The sequence below is a fragment of the Stegostoma tigrinum genome, chromosome 23, assembly GCF_030684315.1.
Source record: "Stegostoma tigrinum isolate sSteTig4 chromosome 23, sSteTig4.hap1, whole genome shotgun sequence".
NCBI lineage: Eukaryota > Metazoa > Chordata > Chondrichthyes > Orectolobiformes > Stegostomatidae > Stegostoma > Stegostoma tigrinum.
The window spans coordinates 25,003,623-25,025,552 of record NC_081376.1 but is presented as its reverse complement, the minus strand read 5'-3'; the positions used below and the strand labels follow the sequence as shown (position 1 = coordinate 25,025,552).

Below are 21,930 nucleotides of genomic sequence, written 5' to 3'. Positions count from 1 at the left end.
CTTATGGTGCCGAAAATGTGGCTCTGAATGCAGTCCATTGAAAAGCCAGTGTCCCCTTCTGTTTCTGAAAAAGGAACTTCAATTTGTGAGTAGGACTCCAAGGGACTGCTGAATTATCTCAGTGATAATGGGAACTGCAGATGCTGGAGAATCCAAGATAACAAAGTGTGGAACTGGATGAACACAGCAGGCCAAGCAGCATCTCAGGAGCACAAAAGCTGACGTTTTGGGTTGAGAGCCTTCATCACAGAGGGGGATGGGGAGAGGGAACTGGAATAAATAGGGACATAGGGGGAGGCGGACCGAAGATGCAGAGGAAAGAAGATAGGTAGAGAGGAGAGTATAGGTGAGGAGGTAGGGAGGGGATAGGTCAGTCCAGGGAAGACGGACAGGTCAAGGAGGTGGGCTGAGGTGGTAGGTAGGAAAGGGAGGTGCGGCTTGAGGTCGGAGGAAGGGATGGGTGAGAGGAAGAACAGGTTAGGGAAGCGGATGCAGTGGGGGGAGGGGAAGAACTAGGCTGGTTTTGGGATGCAGTGGTGGAAGGGGAGATTTTGAAGCTTGTGATGTCCACATTGATACCATTGGGCTGCAGGGTTCCCAAGCGGAATATGAGTTGCTGTTCTTGCAATCTTCGGATGGCATCATTATGGCACTGCAGGAGGCCCATGATGGACATGTCGTCTGAGGAATGGGAGGAGGAGTTAAAATGGTTCGCGACTGGGAGGTGCAGTTGTTTGTTGCAAACCGAGCGGAGGTGTTCTGCAAAGCGGTCCCCAAGCCTCCACTTGGTTTCCCCAATGTAGAGGAAGCCACACTGGGTATAATAGATACAATATACCACATGAGCAGATGTGCAGGTGAACATCTGCTTGACATGGAAGGTCATCTTGGGGCCTGGGATGGGGGTGAGGGAGGAGGTGTGGGGGCAAGTGTAGCACTTCCTGCGATTGCTGGAGAAGGTGCCGGGTGTGATGGGGTTGGAGGGGAGTGTAGAGCGGACAAGGGGGCCACGGAGAGAGTGGTCTCTCCGGAAGGCAGACAAGGGTGGGGATGGAAAAGTAGCTTGGGTGGTGGGTTCGGCCGACCCCCTCCACCCATACATCAACGAATACCAGTCACGTTTGGACATGGAGCAGTTTTTCCGCCGCCTTCGCCTCCACACTTACTACTTTAACCGGGAGCCCAACCCTCCCTCCACTGACCCCTTCACCCGCCTCCAACACACTTGGGGACCGCTTTGCAGAACACCTCCGCTCGATTCGCAACGTACAACTGCACCTCCTAGTCGTGAACCATTTTAACTCCTCCTCCCATTCCTCAGACGACATGTCCATCGTGGGCCTCCCGCAGTGCCTCAATGATGCCACCCGAAGGTCCCAAGAACTGCAACTCATTCCGCTTGGGAACCCTGCAGCCCAATGGTATCAATGTGGACTTCACAAGCTGCAAAATCTCCCCTCCTCCTGGACACCACCCCCAGGCCTCCTTCCCTCCCTTGACCTCTTCATCTCCAACTGCCGTTGAGACGTCAACCGCCTCAACCTCTCCACCCCTCTCACCCACTCCAACCTCACCCCCACAGAATGGACAGCCCTCTGCTCCAACCCCAACCTCCCCATCAAACCTGCAGACAAGTGAGGCGCAGTGGTAGTATGGCGCACTGACCTCCACATCGCCGAGGCCAAATGCCAGCTCTCCGACACCACCTCCTACCACCCCCTTGATCATGACCCCACCCCCGAGCACCAAACCATCACCTCCAACACCATCCATGACCTCATCACCTCAGGAGACCTCCCACCCACAGCCTCCAACCTCATTGTACCCCAACCTCGCACGGCCCATTTCTATCTCCTTCCCAAAATCCACAAACCTGCCTGCCCTGGTCGATCCATTGTCTCAGCCTGTTCCTGCCCCACCGAACTCATCTCTACCTATCTGGACTCCATTTTCTCCCCTTCGCTGCAGCAACTCCCTACCTACGTCTGTGGCACCACCCATGCCCTCCATCTCCTCCAGAACTTGCAATTCCCTGGCCCCCAACACCTCATTTTCACCATGGACGTCCAGTCCCTGTACACCTGTATTCCTCATGCAGATGGCCTCAAGGCCCTCTGCTTCTTCCTGTCCCGCAGGCCCATCCAATCCCCTTCCACCGACACCCTCATCCGCCTAGCCGAACTCGTGCTCACCCTCAACAATTTCTCTTCCGATTCCTCCCACTTCCTACAGACGAAGGAGGTGGCCATGGGTACCCGCATGGGCCCCAGCTATGCCTGCCTCTTTGTCGGTTACGTGGAACAGTCCCTCTTCTGCACCTACACAGGCCCCAAACCCCACCTCTTCCTCCGTTACATTGATGACTGTATCAGTGCCGCCTCTTGCTCCCCAGAGGAGCTCGAACAGTTCATCCACTTCACCAACACCTTCCACCCCAACCTCCAGTTCACCTGGGCCATCTCCAACACATCCCTCACCTTCTTGGACCTCTCTGTCTCCATCTCAGGTAACCAGCTAGAAACTGATGTCCATTTCAAGCCCACTGACTCCCACAGCTACCTAGAATACACATCCTCCCACCCACCCTCCTGCAAAAATTCCATCCCCTATTCCCAATTCCTTCGCCGCATCTGCTCCCAGGATGAGGCGTTCCACTCCCGCACATCCCAGATGTACACATTCTTTAAGGACCGCAACTTTCCCCCCGCACTGATCGAGAACGCCCTTGACCGCATTTCCTGCATTTCCTGCAACACATCCCTCACACCCCGCCCTCGCCACACCCGCTCCCAGAGGACCCCCCTCATTCTCGCATACCACCCCACCACCCTCCGGATACAACGCATCATCCTCCGACACTTCCGCCATCTACAATCCGCCCCCACCACCCAAGCTATTTTTCCATCCCCACCCTTGTCTGCTTTCCGGAGAGACCACACTCTCCGTGACTCGCTTGTCCGCTCTACACTCCCCTCCAACCCCACCACACCTGGCATCTTCTCCTGCAACTGCAGGAAGTGCTACACTTGCCTCCACACCTCCTCCCTCACCCCCATCCCAGGCCTCAAGATGACCTTCCATGTCAAGCAGATGTTCACCTGCACATCTGCCAGTGTGGTATATTGTATCCATTGTACCCGGTGTGGCTACCTCTACATTGGGGAAACCAAGCAGAGGCTTGTGGACCGCTTTGCAGAACACTTCCACTCGATTCGCAACGAACAACTGCACCTCCCAGTCGTGAACCATTTTAACTTCTCCTCCCATTCTTCAGATGACATGTTCATCATGGACCTCCTGCAGTGCCACAATGATGCCACCCGAAGGTTGCAGGAACAGCAACTCATATTCCGCTTGGGAACCCTGCAGCCCAATGGTATCAATGTGGACTACACAAGCTTCAAAATCTCCCCTCCCCACACTGCATCCCAAAACCAGCCCAGCTCGTCCCCTCCCCCCACTGCATCCCAAAACCAGCCCAGCCTGTATCCACTTCCCTAACCTGTTCTTCCTCTCACTCATCCCTTCCTCCCACCTCACGCTACACCTCCATTTTCTCCCTCTAACCTCATCCCACCTCCTTGACCTGTCCGTCTTCCCTGGACTGACCTATCCCCTCCCTACCTCCCCACCTATACTCTCCTTCCTACCTATCTCCCTTTCTCTCCATCTTTAGTCCGCCTCCCCCTCTCTCCCTATTTATTCCAGTTCCCTCTCCCCATCCCCCTCTGTGATGAAGGGTCTCAACCCAAAACGTCAGCTTTTGTGCTCCTGAGATGCTGCTTGGCCTGTTGTGTTCATCCAGCTCCACACTTTGTTATGCTGAATTATCTGCCTGTTTCTGTCAGACTGCCTAATGGTTACCCATTCCCTTTATGTCTCCAGGGACAACTGTAGTACCCTAACCGAACTGCCTGAGATTAACTATCTGCTTAACTTAGCAAAACTGTGACCACATCTTCTTGGTCTCTATGACCCTGCATGCCCATGACACATTTGTATTAAAGACAAATGCTTTAGTTTTGACATATTTGGTTTTCCTCCCATCATTCTTGCTGCTTCTGTAGCCTGGGTTTTGGGAGCCAATGTAGAAGATAGTCCTCCTGGGAATTGAGATTCTCCACAGAATTTCGACTTGGCACTTAACTTGAAATTTTGTAATTCGGATGCCATAAAATATATTTTGGTTAACTTGCAGCACAGTGCAATTGATTATTTGTCCTTTTGTGACAAATTAATAAGACCCTGAGTAATATCACTGAAATATTTATAACATGTAGTATTCCCACAATTGGGGAAAAAAATCAAAAATCAATAGTTTACAGAAAAGCTGGATTTACAAGTGGATTTGATTGTTTCTCAAAATGGAGTTTCTGTAATAAATTGCATTTAATAAATGCAATTAGAAATTAATTTTCATTGGTTAGTATGTTCAATCTTGTTCTAATCAAACTGTTTCTGTCCTTTGCAGAATCTTTTAAATGTGTTTTCGGTGGTAAACCCACTAGCCTCCAGTATAACATCCAGTTTGGCATCTAGTATTGGATCTGATACTTCATCTCCCTCTACATTGTCAACTATGAATGCCAAAGCAGTTCCATTTTACCCTGCTAGCAATACAGTAGAATCAGTAATTGGTAAGTTCTAATTTAATTTGGAGAGCTATTTGGATACCTCCTAGAGCTGTGATTTTGAATTATTGGGAGTAACCTTGGTGGTTAAGATTTGCTGCCTTGACCAAAGAGCTATCTTTGATCTGATTTGTGCTGCTTCATTTACTGTTCTACTAGATCTTTGAATATAGAACATTACAGCGCAGTACAGGCCCTTTGGCCCTTGATGTTGCGCCGACCTGTGAAGCTGATCTGAAGCCCATCTAACCTACACTATTCCATTACCATCCATACGTTTATCCAATGACCATTCAAATGCCCTGAAAATTGGTTGGTCTACTACTGTTGCAAGTACGACATTCCAAGCCCTTACTACCCTGAGTATAGAACCTACCTCTGACATCAATCCTATATGTATCACCCCTCAATTTAAAGGTATGTCCCCTCGTTCTAGCCGTCACTGTCCGAGGAAAAAGGCTCTCACTGTCCACCCTATCTAACCCTCTGATCATCTTGTATGTCTCTATTAAATTGCCTCTTAACCTTCTTCTCCCTAACGAAAACAGCCTCAAGTCCCTCAGCCTTTCCTCATAAGACCTTCCCTCCATACCAGGCAACATCTAAATCTACTCCACAGCCTTTCCAATGCTTCCACATCTGTCCTCTGGCAGCTTGTTCCATATGCACACCACCTTCTACGTGAAAAAGTTGCTTCTCAGATCCTTTTTAAAATCACTCCCCTCTCACCTTAAACTTATGCCCTTCAGTTTTGGACTCCTCTACCGTGGGAAAAAAAGTAGACTTTGGCTATTCACCCTATGTATGCTCCTCATGATTTTATAAATTTCTATAAAGGTCAACTCTCAGCCTCCAACATTCCAGGGAAAACAGCCCCAACATATTCAGCCTCTCCTTTTTGCTCAAATCCCCTAGCCCTGTCAACATCTTTGTAAATTTTCACAACATCCTTCCTACAGAAGGGAGACCAGAATTGAACGCAGTACTCCAAAAAGTGACCCCAACTGCTGCACTTAATGCACCGACCAAAGAAGGCAAGCATGCCAAATGCCTACTTCACCACCCTGTCCACGTCCAACTGTACTTTCATAGAACATAGAACATAGAACATAGAACATAGAACATAGAACATAGAACATAGAACATAGAACATAGAACATAGAACATAGAACATAGAACATAGAACATAGAACATAGAACATAGAACAGTACAGCACAGAACAGGCCCTTCAGCCCACAATGTTGTGCCGACCATTGATCCTCATGGATGCACCCTCAAATTTCTGTGACCATATGCATGTCCAGCAGTCTCTTAAATGACCCCAATGACCTTGCTTCCACAACTGCTGCTGGCAACGCATTCCATGCTCTCACAACTCTCTGCGTAAAGAACCTGCCTCTGACATCCCCTCTATACTTTCCACCAACCAGCTTAAAACTATGACCCCTCGTGCTAGCCATTTCTGCCCTGGGAAATAGTCTCTGGCTATCGACTCTATCTATGCCTCTCATTATCTTGTATACCTCAATTAGGTCCCCTCTCCTCCTCCTTTTCTCCAATGAAAAGAGACCGAGCTCAGTCAACCTCTCTTCATAAGATAAGCCCTCCAGTCCAGGCAGCATCCTGGTAAACCTCCTCTGAACCCTCTCCAAAGCATCCACATCTTTCCTATAATAGGGCGCCCAGAACTGGACGCAGTATTCCAAGTGCGGTCTAACCAAAGTTTTATAGAGCTGCAACAAGATCTCACGACTCTTAAACTCAATCCCCCTGTTAATGAAAGCCAAAACACCATATGCTTTCTTAACAACCCTGTCCACTTGGGTGGCCATTTTAAGGGATCTATGTATCTGCACACCAAGATCCCTCTGTTCCTCCACGCTGCCAAGAATCCTATCCTTAATCCTGTACTCAGCTTTCAAATTCGACCTTCCAAAATGCATCACCTCGCATTTATCCAGGTTGAACTCCATCTGCCACCTCTCAGCCCATCTCTGCATCCTGTCAATGTCCCGCTGCAGCCTACAACAGCCCTCTACACTGTCAACGACACCTCCGACCTTTGTGTCGTCTGCAAACTTGCTGACCCATCCTTCAATTCCCTCGTCCAAGTCATTAATAAAAATTACAAACAGTAGAGGCCCAAGGACAGAGCCCTGTGGAACCCCACTCACCACTGACTTCCAGGCAGAATATTTTCCTTCTACTACCACTCGCTGTCTTCTGTTGGCCAGCCAATTCTGTATCCAAGCAGCTAAGTTCCCCTGTATCCCATTCCTCCTGACCTTCTGAATGAGCCTTCCATGGGGAACCTTATCAAATGCCTTACAAGTAATTATCCACCTGCATCCCAAGGTCTGTTTGGTAACACTCCCCAGGACTCTACCATTAACCGTACAAGTTCTACCCTGATGTTTTACCAAAACGCAACATCTCGCATTTACCTATATTAACCTCCATGAACCACTCCTCAACCCAATAGCCCATCTGATCAAGGTCCAATTCTACTCAGATAACCTTCTTGTCCACTACTATTTTAGTGTCTTCTGCAAACAACGGCTCAGTGGTTAGCACTGCTGCCTCACTACACCAGAGACCTCGGTTCAGTCCTAGCCTTGGAGGGCTGTTGTGTGGAGTTTACACCTTCTTGAACGTCAGAAATGGTATTAACATCAAATACTTAGCTTATGTATACAGTGACCCCGACTGAAAGTGCATGTTATTAAGGATACTTCTAGTTTGTATGTGAAAGATTTCTATTGGTCAAGCACTGTTTCCAATCTTGGCTAGATGAGGATGTTTTGGACTGAAAGCCTATGGTTGACTTGCATCTTTGAAACTTCTTTCCAGCTCCTGTTTTATCTTTCTGTTTGCTGCCTCTTTACTGCTAGCTGTTGTTTGTACCCAAGTATTGAATGGAAGTTTCAGGTTCATTATTCTGTAGCACCAAAGCTGGGTCATTACCTGACGTATTCAACATTATGGACCAGACCAGACTCCCTCAAGATATGTCAAGGAGATAGCCTAGACCCTAACATATTCATATTTTAACGGTAGATTGCTCTCTGTATGCAATTTGCCTGGTTAAACTACCAGGCTTGAAGCAAAACACACTTTATTCTTACACTGTAGTTAAAACACGAACAATAAGAAAGAATTGGCTGAACTGCAACTCCATCAAAATACTTAACAAAATAATAACATACCATTAAATAAAGTGTGAAGCTGGATGAACACAGCAGGCCAAGCAGCATCTCAGGAGCACAAAAGCTGACGTTTCGGGCCTAGACCCTTCATCAGAGAGGGGGATGGGGTGAGGGTTCTGGAATAAATAGGGAGAGAGGGGGAGGCGGACCGAAGATGGAGAGAAAAGAAGATAGGTGGGGAGGTAGGGAGGGGATAGGTCAGTCCAGGGAAGACGGACAGGTCAAGGAGATGGGATGAGGTGTTAGGTAGGAAATGGAGGTGCGGCTTGAGGTGGTAGGAAGGGATGGGTGAGAGGAAGAACAGGTTCGGGACGCAGAGACAGGCTGGGCTGGTTTTGGGATGGAGTCGGGGGAGGGGAAGAGTTGGGCTGCTTGTGTAGTGCAGTCGGGGGAGGGGACGAACTGGGCTGGTTTAGAGATGCGGTGGGGGAAGGGGAGATTTTGAAGCCCTACCCCCCCCCCCCACCACATCCCAAAACCAGCCCAGCTCTTCCCCCTCCCCCCACTGCATCCCAAAACCAGCCCAGCCTGTCTCTGCCTTCCTAACCTGTTCTTCCTCTCACCAATCCCTTCCTCCCACCTCAAGCCGCACCTCCATTTCCTACCTACCACCTCATCCCACCTCCTTGACCTGTCCATCTTCCCTGGACTGACCTATCCCCTCCCTACCTCCCCACCTATACTCTCATCTCCACCTATCGTCGTTTCTCTCCATCTTCGGTCCGCCTCCTCCTCTCTCCCTATTTATTCCAGAACCCTCAACCCATCCCCCTCTCTGATGAAGGGTCTCGGCCCGAAACGTCAGCTTTTGTGCTCCTGAGATGCTGCTTGGCCTGCTGTGTTCATCCAGCCTCACACTATTATCTGGGATTCTCCAGTATCTGCAGCTCCCATTATCATCAATAACATACCATTAACTGTTCCAATATAGTAACATCCCATTAACACATCCTTGGCAAAGGTGAAGTCAATACAGTAGATTGTCTCGTGCAATTCCAGTAGTAGGAAGAGAACCCAAACTTTTAGCTGTAACAGAGAGGACAAAACAGCTTCCACCAAGTAAAAGAGATAATGGGAACTGCAGATGCTGGAGATTCCAAGATAATAAAATGTGAGGCTGGATGAACACAGCTGGCCAAGCAGCATCTCAGGAGCACAAAAGCTGACGTTTCGGGCCTAGACCCTTCATCAGAGAGGGAGATGGGGTGAGGGAACTGGAATAAATAGGGAGAGAGGGGGAGGCGGACCGAAGATGGAGAGTAAAGAAGATAGGTGGAGAAGGTGTGGGTGGGGAGGTAGGGAGGGGATAGGTCAGTCCAGGGAAGACGGACAGGTCAAGGAGGTGGGATGAGGTTAGTAGGTAGCTGGGGGTGCGGCTTGGTGTGGGAGGAAGGGATGGGTGAGAGGAAGAACCGGTTAGGGAGGCAGAGACAGGTTGGACTGGTTTTGGGATGCAGTGGGTGGGGGGGAAGAGCTGGGCTGGTTGTGTGGTGCAGTGGGGGGAGGGGATGAACTGGGCTGGTTTAGGGATGCAGTGGGGGAAGGGGAGATTTTGAAACTGGTGAAGTCCACATTGATACCATATGGCTGCAGGGTTCCCAGGCGGAATATGAGTTGCTGTTCCTGCAACCTTCGGGTGGCATCATTGTGGCAGTGCAGGAGGCCCATGATGGACATGTCATCTAGAGAATGGGAGGGGGAGTGGAAATGGTTTGCGACTGGGAGGTGCAGTTGTTTGTTGCGAACTGAGCGGAGGTGTTCTGCAAAGCGGTCCCCAAGCCTCCGCTTGGTTTCCCCAATGTAGAGAAAGCCGCACCGGGTACAGTGGATGCAGTATACCACATTGGCAGATGTGCATCGCAACAAACAACTGCACCTCCCAGTCGCAAACCATTTCCACTCCCCCTCCCATTCTCTTGATGACATGTCCATCATGGGCCTCCTGCACTGCCACAATGATGCCACCCGAAGGTTGCAGGAACAGCAACTCATATTCCGCCTGGGAACCCTGCAGCCATATGGTATCAATGTGGACTTCACCAGTTTCAAAATCTCCCCTTCCCCCACTGCATCCCTAAACCAGCCCAGTTCATCCCCTCCCCCCACTGCACCACACAACCAGCCCAGCTCTTCCCCCCCACCCACTGCATCCCAAAACCAGTCCAACCTGTCTCTGCCTCCCTAACCGGTTCTTCCTCTCACCCATCCCTTCCTCCCACCCCAAGCCGCACCCCCAGCTACCTACTAACCTCATCCCACCTCCTTGACCTGTCCGTCTTCCCTGGACTGACCTATCCCCTCCCTACCTCCCCACCCACACCTTCTCCACCTATCTTCTTTACTCTCCATCTTCGGTCCGCCTCCCCCTCTCTCCCTATTTATTCCAGTTCCCTCCCCCCATCCCCCTCTCTGATGAAGGGTCTAGGCCCGAAACGTCAGCTTTTGTGCTCCTGAGATGCTGCTTGGCCAGCTGTGTTCATCCAGCCTCACATTTTATTATCTTGGAATCTCCAGCATCTGCAGTTCCCATTATCTCTGATACTATTTTAACCTCACTGCGAAGCCTCTTCCAGGGATGCCTAACCTGAAGAAGTTACCCTCCTCCCTCCGGACCAACCTCAGGGAATCTCTCTCCCATTGCAACTCTCTTGTAATCTCTTCGGCCTTGAAACTGCTCGACCATGTCCTGAAGCAAACCAGGTACCACAGCCACATCACCTTCCTCAGCACCTGCCTATGGAACCAGATCATCCCCAAGGGACTACAGTCCACATTTCAGCCTTCCCAATTTGGTCCCAACCGTGACCACCTCTACACCCAGAATATTCAGGCCCTTCAGAAGCGTTTCTCCCTGCGAGTCCTGAAACAGACACTCGCAGCCATGCGCCGGCACCTCCACACACTGCAATCCAGCCTGCCCCAGCTCAGAGCCTCCCTCTCCCAGACCTGCAAAGGACCCCTGCTGTTTTTTATCCTCCGCAGGATCCACAGACTGAACACCCAGTTCCACTCAGCTTTACTGGACACCAAAAATCGTAAGTACAACCAACTCACGGGCCCCTGCCACCCACAAGAGGATTCCTGCGCCTCCCAAATCCCGACTCTGTCCCTGCCCCTCCCCCACCATGCACCCGCCGCCAGTGACCATGAGGACACGGCCGGAGACCCCACCGATGACGTCACATCGGCCTCCGCCGGCCACACCACTTCCGGAACCGCTGCTGCAGTCACCACCTCCACGTCCAGGTACTACAGCCCACACACCACCCTCACCTCAGCTGCTGCCGCCCACCCCGATACTCCCACCGCCGACGGAACCCCGCCCACGGTCGACGTCGACGGAACCCCGCCCACGGTCGACGTCGAACGAACCCCGCCCACGGTCGACGCCGACGGAACCCCGCCCACGGTCGACGCCGACGGAACCCCGCCCACGGCCGACGACATCATCGCTCCGCCCACAACCTCCACAGCCTGCAACCCCAGAGGAGACAGCCACCCTGAGCCCTGCCGAATCTTCACCATCCCCCCAGACCTCCCACTGACTGAGGACGAACGGTCAGTCCTGAGCAAGGGGCTCACCTTTGTCCCCCTACAACCACACATCAACGAATACCAGTCACGGTCGGACACAGAGCAGTTTTTCCGCCGTCTTCGCCTGCATGCCTACTTCTTCAACCGGGAACCCAACCCTCCTTCCACTGACCCCTTCGCCCGCTTCCAACACAAGTCCTCCTCCTGGACACCACCCCCAGGCCTCCTACCCTCCCTCGACCTCTTCATCTCCAACTGCCGTCGAGACATTAACCGCCTCAACCTCTCCACCCCTCTCACCCACTCCAACCTCTCCCCCGCAGAACGGGCAGCCCTCCGCTCCCTCCGCTCCAACCCCAACCTCACCATCAAACCCGCAGACAAGGGTGGCGCAGTGGTAGTATGGCGTACTGACCTCTACATCGCCGAGGCCAGACGCCAACTCTCCGACACCACCTCCTACCGCCTCCTCGATCATGACCCCACACCCGAGCACCAAACCATCATCTCCAACACCATTCATGACCTCATCACCTCAGGGGACCTCCCACCCACAGCCTCCAACCTCATTGTTCCCCAACCCCGCACGGCCCGTTTCTATCTCCTTCCCAAAATCCACAAACCTGCCTGCCCTGGTCGACCCATCGTCTCAGCCTGCTCCTGCCCCACCGAACTCATCTCCACCTATCTGGACTCCATTTTCTCCCCTTTGGTCCAGGAACTCCCCACCTATGTCCGTGACACCACCCACGCCCTCCACCTCCTCCAGGACTTCCAATTCCCTGGCCCCCAACACCTCATATTCACCATGGACGTCCAGTCCCTGTACACCTGCATTCCGCATGGAGATGGCCTCAAGGCCCTCCGCTTCTTCCTGTCCCGCAGGCCCGACCAGGCCCCCTCCACCGACACTCTCATCCGCCTAGCGGAACTCGTCCTCACACTCAACAACTTCTCTTTTGACTCCTCCCACTTCCTACAGACTAAGGGGGTGGCCATGGGCACCCGCATGGGCCCCAGCTATGCCTGCCTCTTTGTAGGTTACGTGGAACAGTCCATCTTCCGCACCTACACAGGCCCCAGACCCCACCTCTTCCTCCGGTACATTGATGACTGTATCGGCGCCGCCTCTTGCTCCCCAGAGGAGCTCGAACAGTTCATCCACTTCACCAACACCTTCCACCCCAACCTTCAGTTCACCTGGGCCATCTCCAGCACATCCCTCACCTTCCTGGACACCTCAGTCTCCATCTCAGGCAACCAGCTTGTAACTGATGTCCATTTCAAGCCCACCGACTCCCACAGCTACCTAGAATACACCTCCTCCCACCCACCCTCCTGCAAAAATTCCATCCCCTATTCCCAATTCCTCCGCCTCCGCCGCATCTGCTCCCACGATAAGACATTCCACTCCCACGATAAGACATTCCACTCCCGCACATCCCAGATGTCCAAGTTCTTTAAGGACCGCAACTTCCCCCCCACGGTGATTGAGAACGCCCTTGACCGCGTCTCCCGCATTTCCCGCGACACATCCCTCACACCCCGCCCCCGCCACAACCGCCCCAAGAGGATCCCCCTCGTTCTCACACACCACCCAACCAACCTCCGGATACAACGCATTATCCTCCGACATTTCCGCCATTTACAATCCGACCCCACCACCCAAGACATTTTTCCATCCCCACCCCTGTCTGCTTTCCGGAGAGACCACTCTCTCCGTGACTCCCTTGTTCGCTCCACACTGCCCTCCAACCCCACCACACCCGGCACCTTCCCCTGCAACCGCAGGAAATGCTACACTTGTCCCCACACCTCCTCCCTCACCCCCATCCCAGGCCCCAAGATGACATTCCACATTAAGCAGAGGTTCACCTGCACATCTGCCAATGTGGTATACTGCATCCACTGTACCCGGTGCGGCTTTCTCTACATTGGGGAAACCAAGCGGAGGCTTGGGGACCGCTTTGCAGAACACCTCCGCTCAGTTCGCAACAAACAACTGCACCTCCCAGTCGCAAACCATTTCCACTCCCCCTCCCATTCTCTTGATGACATGTCCATCATGGGCCTCCTGCACTGCCACAATGATGCCACCCGAAGGTTGCAGGAACAGCAACTCATATTCCGCCTGGGAACCCTGCAGCCATATGGTATCAATGTGGACTTCACCAGTTTCAAAATCTCCCCTTCCCCCACTGCATCCCTAAACCAGCCCAGTTCATCCCCTCCCCCCCACTGCACCACACAACCAGCCCAGCTCTTCCCCCCCACCCACTGCATCCCAAAACCAGTCCAACCTGTCTCTGCCTCCCTAACCGGTTCTTCCTCTCACCCATCCCTTCCTCCCACCCCAAGCCGCACCCCCAGCTACCTACTAACCTCATCCCACCTCCTTGACCTGTCCGTCTTCCCTGGACTGACCTATCCCCTCCCTACCTCCCCACCCACACCTTCTCCACCTATCTTCTTTACTCTCCATCTTCGGTCCGCCTCCCCCTCTCTCCCTATTTATTCCAGTTCCCTCCCCCCATCCCCCTCTCTGATGAAGGGTCTAGGCCCGAAACGTCAGCTTTTGTGCTCCTGAGATGCTGCTTGGCCAGCTGTGTTCATCCAGCCTCACATTTTATTATCCACCAAGTAAAAGCTTGTTTCTGTGGGGGTTTGACGTCACCCTATTTCTGCTATTGTTCCAACTTCCAAAACAAAACCCAAGGCCTCACAAGCTGTTTACTTTACTGGCTTTAAGTAGACTGCTTGACTCCTCTGTCTGAACCTCTCTGCATTTAAAAAAAAGTCCAGGACAAAATGCACCTCTTAAAGCCATTGAAACGTATCACCTCCCGTCTTGGTTTTTAAAAAAGTCATTGCTATACAAAAACGGCAAAATTTTTAAAAAACCTTTTGTTTTGTGCTATCGGTAGACTCTAATGCAATACATATACATTATATTGACTCTAAGCGTGCAAGCGTTCATGTGTACAGTCCATTTCAATCCTTTTATTCCTTGTTACTGAATTCCTATGCCTTTCTTACTTCAAAGTCGCGACAATGCATCGGCAATTACATTCTCTTGTCATGCATATAAATTTCAAATTGATTGGCTGCAATAATAAGCTCCATCCACACAGTCTGAAATTTTTATCCATAAATTTTCCCAAAAATGTTAAGGGATTATGATCAGTGTATATAGTTATTTTAGACACATGACTGGCAATATAAATTTGAAATTTTATGATGACGGCACTAAACTCAACATCTCGTCAATTGAAGAATATTTCTGTTGATAATTATTCAGTTTTTTGGAAAAATACCCAATAGGTCTTTCTATCTTGTCATCTTGCAAGAGTTACGGCACTGACACCCACATCACTTGCATCGACCGCCACCTTTGAATGGCTTTGCATAATTAGGTGTAGCTAACACTGGGCAGTGGTTAACAAAGTTTTCAGGCTGTCAAATGCTTTCTAACATTCATATGTCCACTGAAATTTTCTGCACTACTTCAACAAGGCAGTCAGTGGAGCAACCACACTGCTAAAATTTGGTATGAGCTTCTGCTCAAAAAGAAGTCAGTCCTAGGAATTGTCGTCATCCATTGTATGGGAAACTCCCCATAACCTTTATTTTCACATCCCATGGGGCCAGTTATCCATGTCCAATAACATTGCCAAGGAACATGACCTGAGCTTTTGTGAACTCACTCTTATCCAGGTTTATCACGAAGCCCGCCTCCCGACATTGAAGAATTCCAAAAGATGCCCTGAGTGTTTGTTCCTTCTGTGACTAAATATCACCATGTCGTCAATGTACACCACACAATTATGTAAGCCCCAAATGACCTTATTGGTTATTCTTTAACATGTGGCTGGCACATTTTTCATATCAAATGGTGTAACTTTAAAATTGGTATTGTCCATTCAGTGTCACAAGAGCCGAAATTTCCTTTGCTCTTTTTAGATAAAGGTACCTCCCAGTTAGCTCTGACTAAATCCAATTTTGAAATTACATATAGCTTGTTCCACCTTGTCAGTACAGTATTCCAAACATGGATTAGGATATGAATGAGATTTTGTAACTGCATCAACTTTGATAATCTACACATAATCATTGGGTACTGTTTAGTTTTGGTACCATCACTATGGGTGAGCTGTATTCCTGCAACCCACTTCAATTATATTGTCTTTGAGCATGCGTTCAATTTCTTTTTGAACTTGTGCCAACTTTAGAGGATTATATCTATAAGAATGTTGCTTAATTTGAACAGCGTTTCCTATATTTATATTATGCATATTTAGATTAGTACTCCGGACATATTCCCACATATCTCCCCTTGTGATTGTTATAATTCTTTCAGATAATTTCTGTTTTCCTCTGAAAGGTAATTCAATAATTTATCCCAATTTTTGAGTGCTTCCTCATTTTCCATTTTAATTTGAGGAATGTTCAATTCAGAATCATCTGAACTTGATTCTTCACTCTTGCAACCAGTAGCACGCTGGCTTTTTGTTTTCTTTCACTATCAAAATACCTTTTTGAGTATATTCACATGAGACACTGAGATATCTTTCTATCTGGCATTCTTATCAACTAATTTGCCTCACTCAATTTCCTACCTATTTGATAAGGCCAACTAAACCTTGCCTTTAAAGTTTCACCTGTCTAGCCAACTCACTTGCTCTGTTTAACGTCTGCCTAAAATTTGACACACAGTCCAAATAGGTGGTCTCTGAACTCTGACTCGCCAATTTCTCCTTAATTTCACTGGCCCTCTTACCTCGCACCCAAAGCTAATGCAAATGGACTGAATTTAGTTGTTTCTTATGTGCATCCCTAATTGCAGAACGTGCAAATTGAATTCCTGGCTATAAACCCTTAATTTGGTCTTTAAAGTTTGATGCTACAGTTCTAATGCTCCCTGCAATTCTGGATGGTATGCAGTCAATTTAGATTTGTTTTATTCCCAAGCTATCCATAATTCCCTTCAATAACTTTGATGTAAAATTTGACTTGATCTGATTGCATCTTTGTGGGTAGTGTGTTTCGAGTGCAAAAGTTTGAGTAACTCTTCTACAATCCCTTTAGCTATGACACTGTGTAATGGAATGGCCTCTGGAAATCTAGTAGACACGTCAATTATGGTTAACAAATACTGATTCCTGCTTTTTGTTTTAAATTGAGTTTAAATGCAATCAATTAAGATGCTTGTAAAAGTTCATCAAATGCCAGAATGGGTATTAACGGTATCAGTGGTAATGGGAACTGCAGATGCTGGAGAATCCAAGATAATAAAATGTGAGGCTGGATGAACACAGCAGGCCCAGCAGCATCTCAGGAGCACAAAAGCTGATGTTTCGGGCCTAGACCCTTCATCAGAGAGTATTAAGGGTGCTGGTTTTATCACTGGCTGAAGTTTACCAGTTAGCTGACATAGCAGGTATCGAGCAAATATGAACCAAATCCTTACGCGGTGTGAGATAAAATGTCTTTCTATTTTGGCTTGAATTTGCCTTACTCCTAAATGATGACCTAATGATAATTAGTGTGCTACCTGTTGTACTTCATCCTTTCTTTAAACCACTGGTAATACCACTTGATAAGTATGTGATTGTTTGCATTTCCTCATCAAGACTTCATTTTTAAGGTCGTAACATTCTGGGATACACTGAAATTCTTCTTCTGTGCATGCTTTTTGGTAAAACTGCTTTTGTTTTGCACCTTTCTGTTGTAATTCAGCAAATATCTCTCAACTAAAAATAACCACTTTGTCCTCCATCTGTTCTTGGTATTTTTCTCAATCATTTGATCAAACGTAGTTACTGCTAATTAAAATTCAACTTCCTTATCCTTATTCTTTGGTTTCTCCTCCTGCTTCAGCTTGTGGCTTTGACTTTTTTTAAATTCATTCGCAGGATGAGGGCGTTGCTGACCAGGCAGCATTTATTGCCTGATAATAAAATGTGAGGCTGGATGAACACAGCAGGCCAAGCAGCATCTCAGGAGCACAAAAGCTGACGTTTCGGGCCTAGACCCTTCATCAGAGAGGGGGATGGGGTGAGGGAACTGGAACAAATAGGGAGAGAGGGGGAGGCGGACCGAAGATGGAGAGAAAAGAAGATAGGTGGAGAGAGTATAGGTAGGGAGGGGATAGGTCAGTCCAGGGAAGACGGACAGGCCAAGAAGGTGGGATGAGGTTAATAGGTAGATGGGGGTGCGGCTTGGTGTGGGAGGAAGGGATGGGTGAGAGGAAGAACAGGTTAGGGAGGCAGAGACAGGTTGGACTGATTTTGGGATGCAGTGGGTGGAGGGGAAGAGCTGGGCTGGTTGTGTGGTGCAGTGGGGGGAGGGGACAAACTGGGCTGGTTTAGGGATGCAGTTGGGGGAAGGGGAGATTTTGAAACTGGTGAAGTCCAATCAGTTTCAAAATCTCCCCTTCCCCCAACTGCATCCCTAAACCAGCCCAGTTCGTCCCCTCCCCCCACTGCACCACACAACCAGCCCAGCTCTTCCCCTCCACCCACTGCATCCCAAAACCAGTCCAAGCTGTCTCTGCTTCCCTAACCTGTTCTTCCTCTCACCCATCCCTTCCTCCCACCCCAAGCCGCACCCCCATCTACCTACTAACCTCATCCCACCTCCTTGACCTGTCCGTCTTCCCTGGACTGACCTATCCCCTCCCTACCTCCCCACCTATACTCTCTCCACCTATCTTCTTTTCTCTCCATCTTCGGTCTGCCTCCCCCTCTCTCCCTATTTATTCCAGAACCCTCACCCCATCCCCCTCTCTGATGAAGGGTCTAGGCCCGAAATGTCAGCTTTTGTGCTCCTGAGATGCTGCTTGGCCTGCTGTGTTCATCCAGCCTCACGTTTTATTATCTTGGATTCTCCAGCATCTGCAGTTCCTATTATCTCTGACAGCATTTATTGCCTGTCCCTAATTGCCCAGAGGGCAGCTCAAGTCTACCACATTGCTGTGGGTCTGACGTTGCACGCAGGCCAGACATGTAAAGATGGCAGTGTCCTTTCCTAAAGGACTATAGTGAACCAGATGGATTTTTCCAACAATCAACAATGGGTTCATGGTCATCATTAGATCCTTAATTCCAGTTATTTTATTGAATTCAAATTCCCCCATCTGCTGTGGTGTGATTTGAATCTGAGTCTGGATTGACAGTCCAGTGATAATATCATTGCCATTGTTTCCCCTTGTTACCACACAGTCAGGAAAAATCCCACAATGTCCTTTCTGGTAACACCTCTTCCTGATTTTCCATTGGCTTTTCAACCACAGTTGGCATCACTCCCACCTGTTATCCAGGTAGATCATTACCAAGGATAAATTAGATTTCTGCAACTGAGAATTTCCCTATTACTTCTACCACCTCTTCACCAATTTTCACTTTATATAATGGAACACTGCTGTTCTGACCATGAATTCTACTGCTGGAGGAAATGAGGTGGTACAAAATGACTGCTTTGCCCTGGATTGTTCCAAGCTTGTTGGGTATTGTTGGAGTTATAGTCATCCAGGTAAGTGGAGAATATTCTACCACACTTCTGACTTGTGCCTTGAAGACATGGACAAGCTTCGGAGGGTCAGGAGATGAATTATTCGTTGCAAAATTTCTAGTCTCTGGCTGTTGTAGTCATAGTGTTTGTACACTGTATTTATTTTCTGGTCAGTGTTGGCTCCCCAGAATCTGAGTAGTAGGGTTTTCAGTAATGGCTGTGCCATTGTATGCCAAGAGGCAATGGTTAGATTTGGAGATGTTCGTTACCTGACACTTGTATGGCATGAATGCTACTTGCCCCTTGTCGGCCATGCGTAGATATTGTCCATGTCTTCGTTCATTTGGCCATGATCACCTTCATCTGAGGAGTCATCAAAGATATTGAATATTGTGCAATCATCAATGAACATGTGCAGAATTAGAGCCCAGAAGTTGGTAACGGTTTTCTTGTACTGCCTGATCTGTTTATAAACTCTGCACTAATTCTGAAGAGTTCTGCAAACCTTTGGGAAGATACCTCTCCTGAGTATGTGTACCAAAGATTTATTCTGATATTTTTCTGTGTATAAGTTCATTCAAATTGGATCTTAATGAATTATTTCTTTAAGGTCCCCAAATTTGACACCAGTGTGACAGGAGTAGCGGTCTTGTTGATTTCCAGATTTTTGTGATCTAATTTATCAATTTAATTTTGTAGTCAGTGGTTATATTTAGAAGTAATTGGGAATTGTTGTATTAAGTAGCAGTCATCTGTGCACCATTTAGGCTGCCAACGGATGCACTATAATTGGCCCCTGACTTGTCAGGAGGAGCATGGCAATGAACTCTCTTACATGCTTCTAATTGTAAGCATGTCTGTTGAGGACAAGATCAGCTTTAAAGCATCTCTTGCTTTTCATCTTCCCTTTGCTGTTCTAGCCTACTCATACTCATTTGTCTCGATCAGTTAGTGAAGAATTTTCAATTGAGCTGGATACATGAGTGCCACTACCGCATGTAGTAAAGCATTAGGTAGTAGGAGATGGAATTTAGCTTTATCACAGCACAGGTTAGTTCTGCTTTGATAGCAACCTGAAGCTTCCCATGCAGGCTGTGCACAATTTGGCCTCATAAGCTCACACACCTGCATAAAATAAAACTATTGCACGTGTCAACTGAAGTAAGTCAAATTAGTATTACCAACAAATGTAGAAGGTACTTTGGTCAGAAGGATAGAGGTGATACCTGTATCACAGAATAAAGCATCAGAGATGGCCAAATTAGATAACGATTGCAGTAAGATGGGGACAAGGGAATATTAGAAATGTAACCAAAGCTGAAGACCATCTTCTGTACCTGCCATTTTGTCTCAGTCTGCGGTGAATTTAGGATCAGAGGGTGAACATAAGATATTTGAATATCTTGAGAACTTGGCTCTCTTCCATCTTTAAATATGCTGGCTGATATTGCTGAGGAGCAAATTAAACATGAGAAGTAAATTGATCCACTCCACTGTTCAGTTAAGTCATCAGCTTCACTTTCTTGCTTTGTCCTCATAAATCCTTGATTCCATTGGTGGCCTGTCTCTCTCAGCCTTGAATCTACTTAGTGGGACTGCCCTCTGTGGTAAAGAATTCATCATATTGATTAGTCACTGTGTAGAGGTTCCTCCTAACGGTCTTGAATTGGTGATGGATGTTGTTTTAAGGGAAAACAACCTCTCTGCATCCACCCTTCAAGTCCCCTAGGAATCTTATGTTTCAAAAATGGGGGCGCCTGTCATTCTTCTCAACTCCAGTGAGTACATACTCAACCCCTCCTAATAATTCAGTCCCGCCATATCTGCTATCAGCCTAGTGATTCTTCTGTGGACTGCCTCCAATACAGTATATCTTTTCTTTGATAAGGGGACCAAAATTGTTCACAGTATTCCATGTATCATTTGATTAGTGCCTTTGTATAATTGTAGCAAGGCCTCCATATTTTTATACTCCGTTCTCTTGGGAATAAAAGCCAACAGTCCATTTGTTTAAGATTATACTCTATATCCCAGGTTTTTGCCCCCTTTGACCTGCCTTTGTCCATCTGTAGATTCCATATTGTTACCTTCACTACTTGCCTGCCCACCTGTTTTATGTCATCCGCACACAATGATAGTCTTCCATCATCCAAGGCATTTATGTGTTTGATGGATGATTGTGGCCCCAGCAGTTATCCCTGTGGTGCTGGTTCAGTAGTTGCAAGCTGATATTCCTGAAAATACCAACATTACCCTTGGCTGTCTTCTGTTCGTTGGCCACGCTTCTTGCCATGCTAGCATACTTGCACGAAATTCCATAGTCCCTTGCCTTGTTGGGTGGCCTTGTGTCTGGTGCCTTACTGAATGCATTATGGAAATCTACTGTTTCCATTCTATATGTCTGCTTGTTGTCTCAGGGAATTCTGATGGATTTGTTTGGCATTGTTGTTCCTTCATTGGAGCTGTGCTGACTCTGCTTGATTATGTTATGTATTTCTGGATGCTCTGCTACTGCATTTTTTTTAATAATAGGCTCCAACATTTTCCCCAACATTTCACCCCGAGGTGCCATCTGAAAGAAGTATATAAAATTGAGGCATGGTAAGGATGGATAATTGGAGTCCTTTTCCAGGAGTAGAAATGTCAAGTACTAGGGGCAATGATTTAAAGTGAGAGAGCAATAGTTTAAGGAGATGTGCGAGGAAGGTTTGTTTTGTGCAGAGGTTGGTAAGTGCCTGGCCGTGCTGCCAGGGAAAGTGACAGCAGCAATTAAGAGGCATTTAGACAGACACACAAACAGACAAGGAATGGAGGGATGTGGATCATGTGCAGGTAGTTTGGGTTAGTTTGGCATGGCTTTGTGGTCAGCACAGACAAGTTGGGCTGAAGAGCCTGTTCCTGTGCTGTACTGTTTTAATGTACACTTAAATGGACTCTTTGAATATAGTAACACACCAAAGCTTTTCATTGGAGTGTTATAACTATGTAAAAGATATTAGGGAAAATAACCAAAAGCTTAGTCAAAGAGAGATGTTAATGAGCATTTTAG

General features: G+C 48.2%; 1 protein-coding gene across 3 annotated transcripts in view; it reads left to right on the top strand.

Moving 5' to 3' along the window:
* The window catches only part of unkl (unk like zinc finger), a 137,525-nt gene that overhangs the window by 91,584 nt on the left and 24,011 nt on the right, over nt 1-21,930 (top strand). For all 3 annotated transcript variants that reach the window (XM_059654003.1, XM_059654002.1, XM_059654001.1), the window contains one exon: nt 4,472-4,637. In XM_059654003.1, the coding sequence (XP_059509986.1) occupies nt 4,472-4,637 (166 nt within the window). The remainder of the gene's footprint in view (nt 1-4,471; nt 4,638-21,930) is intronic.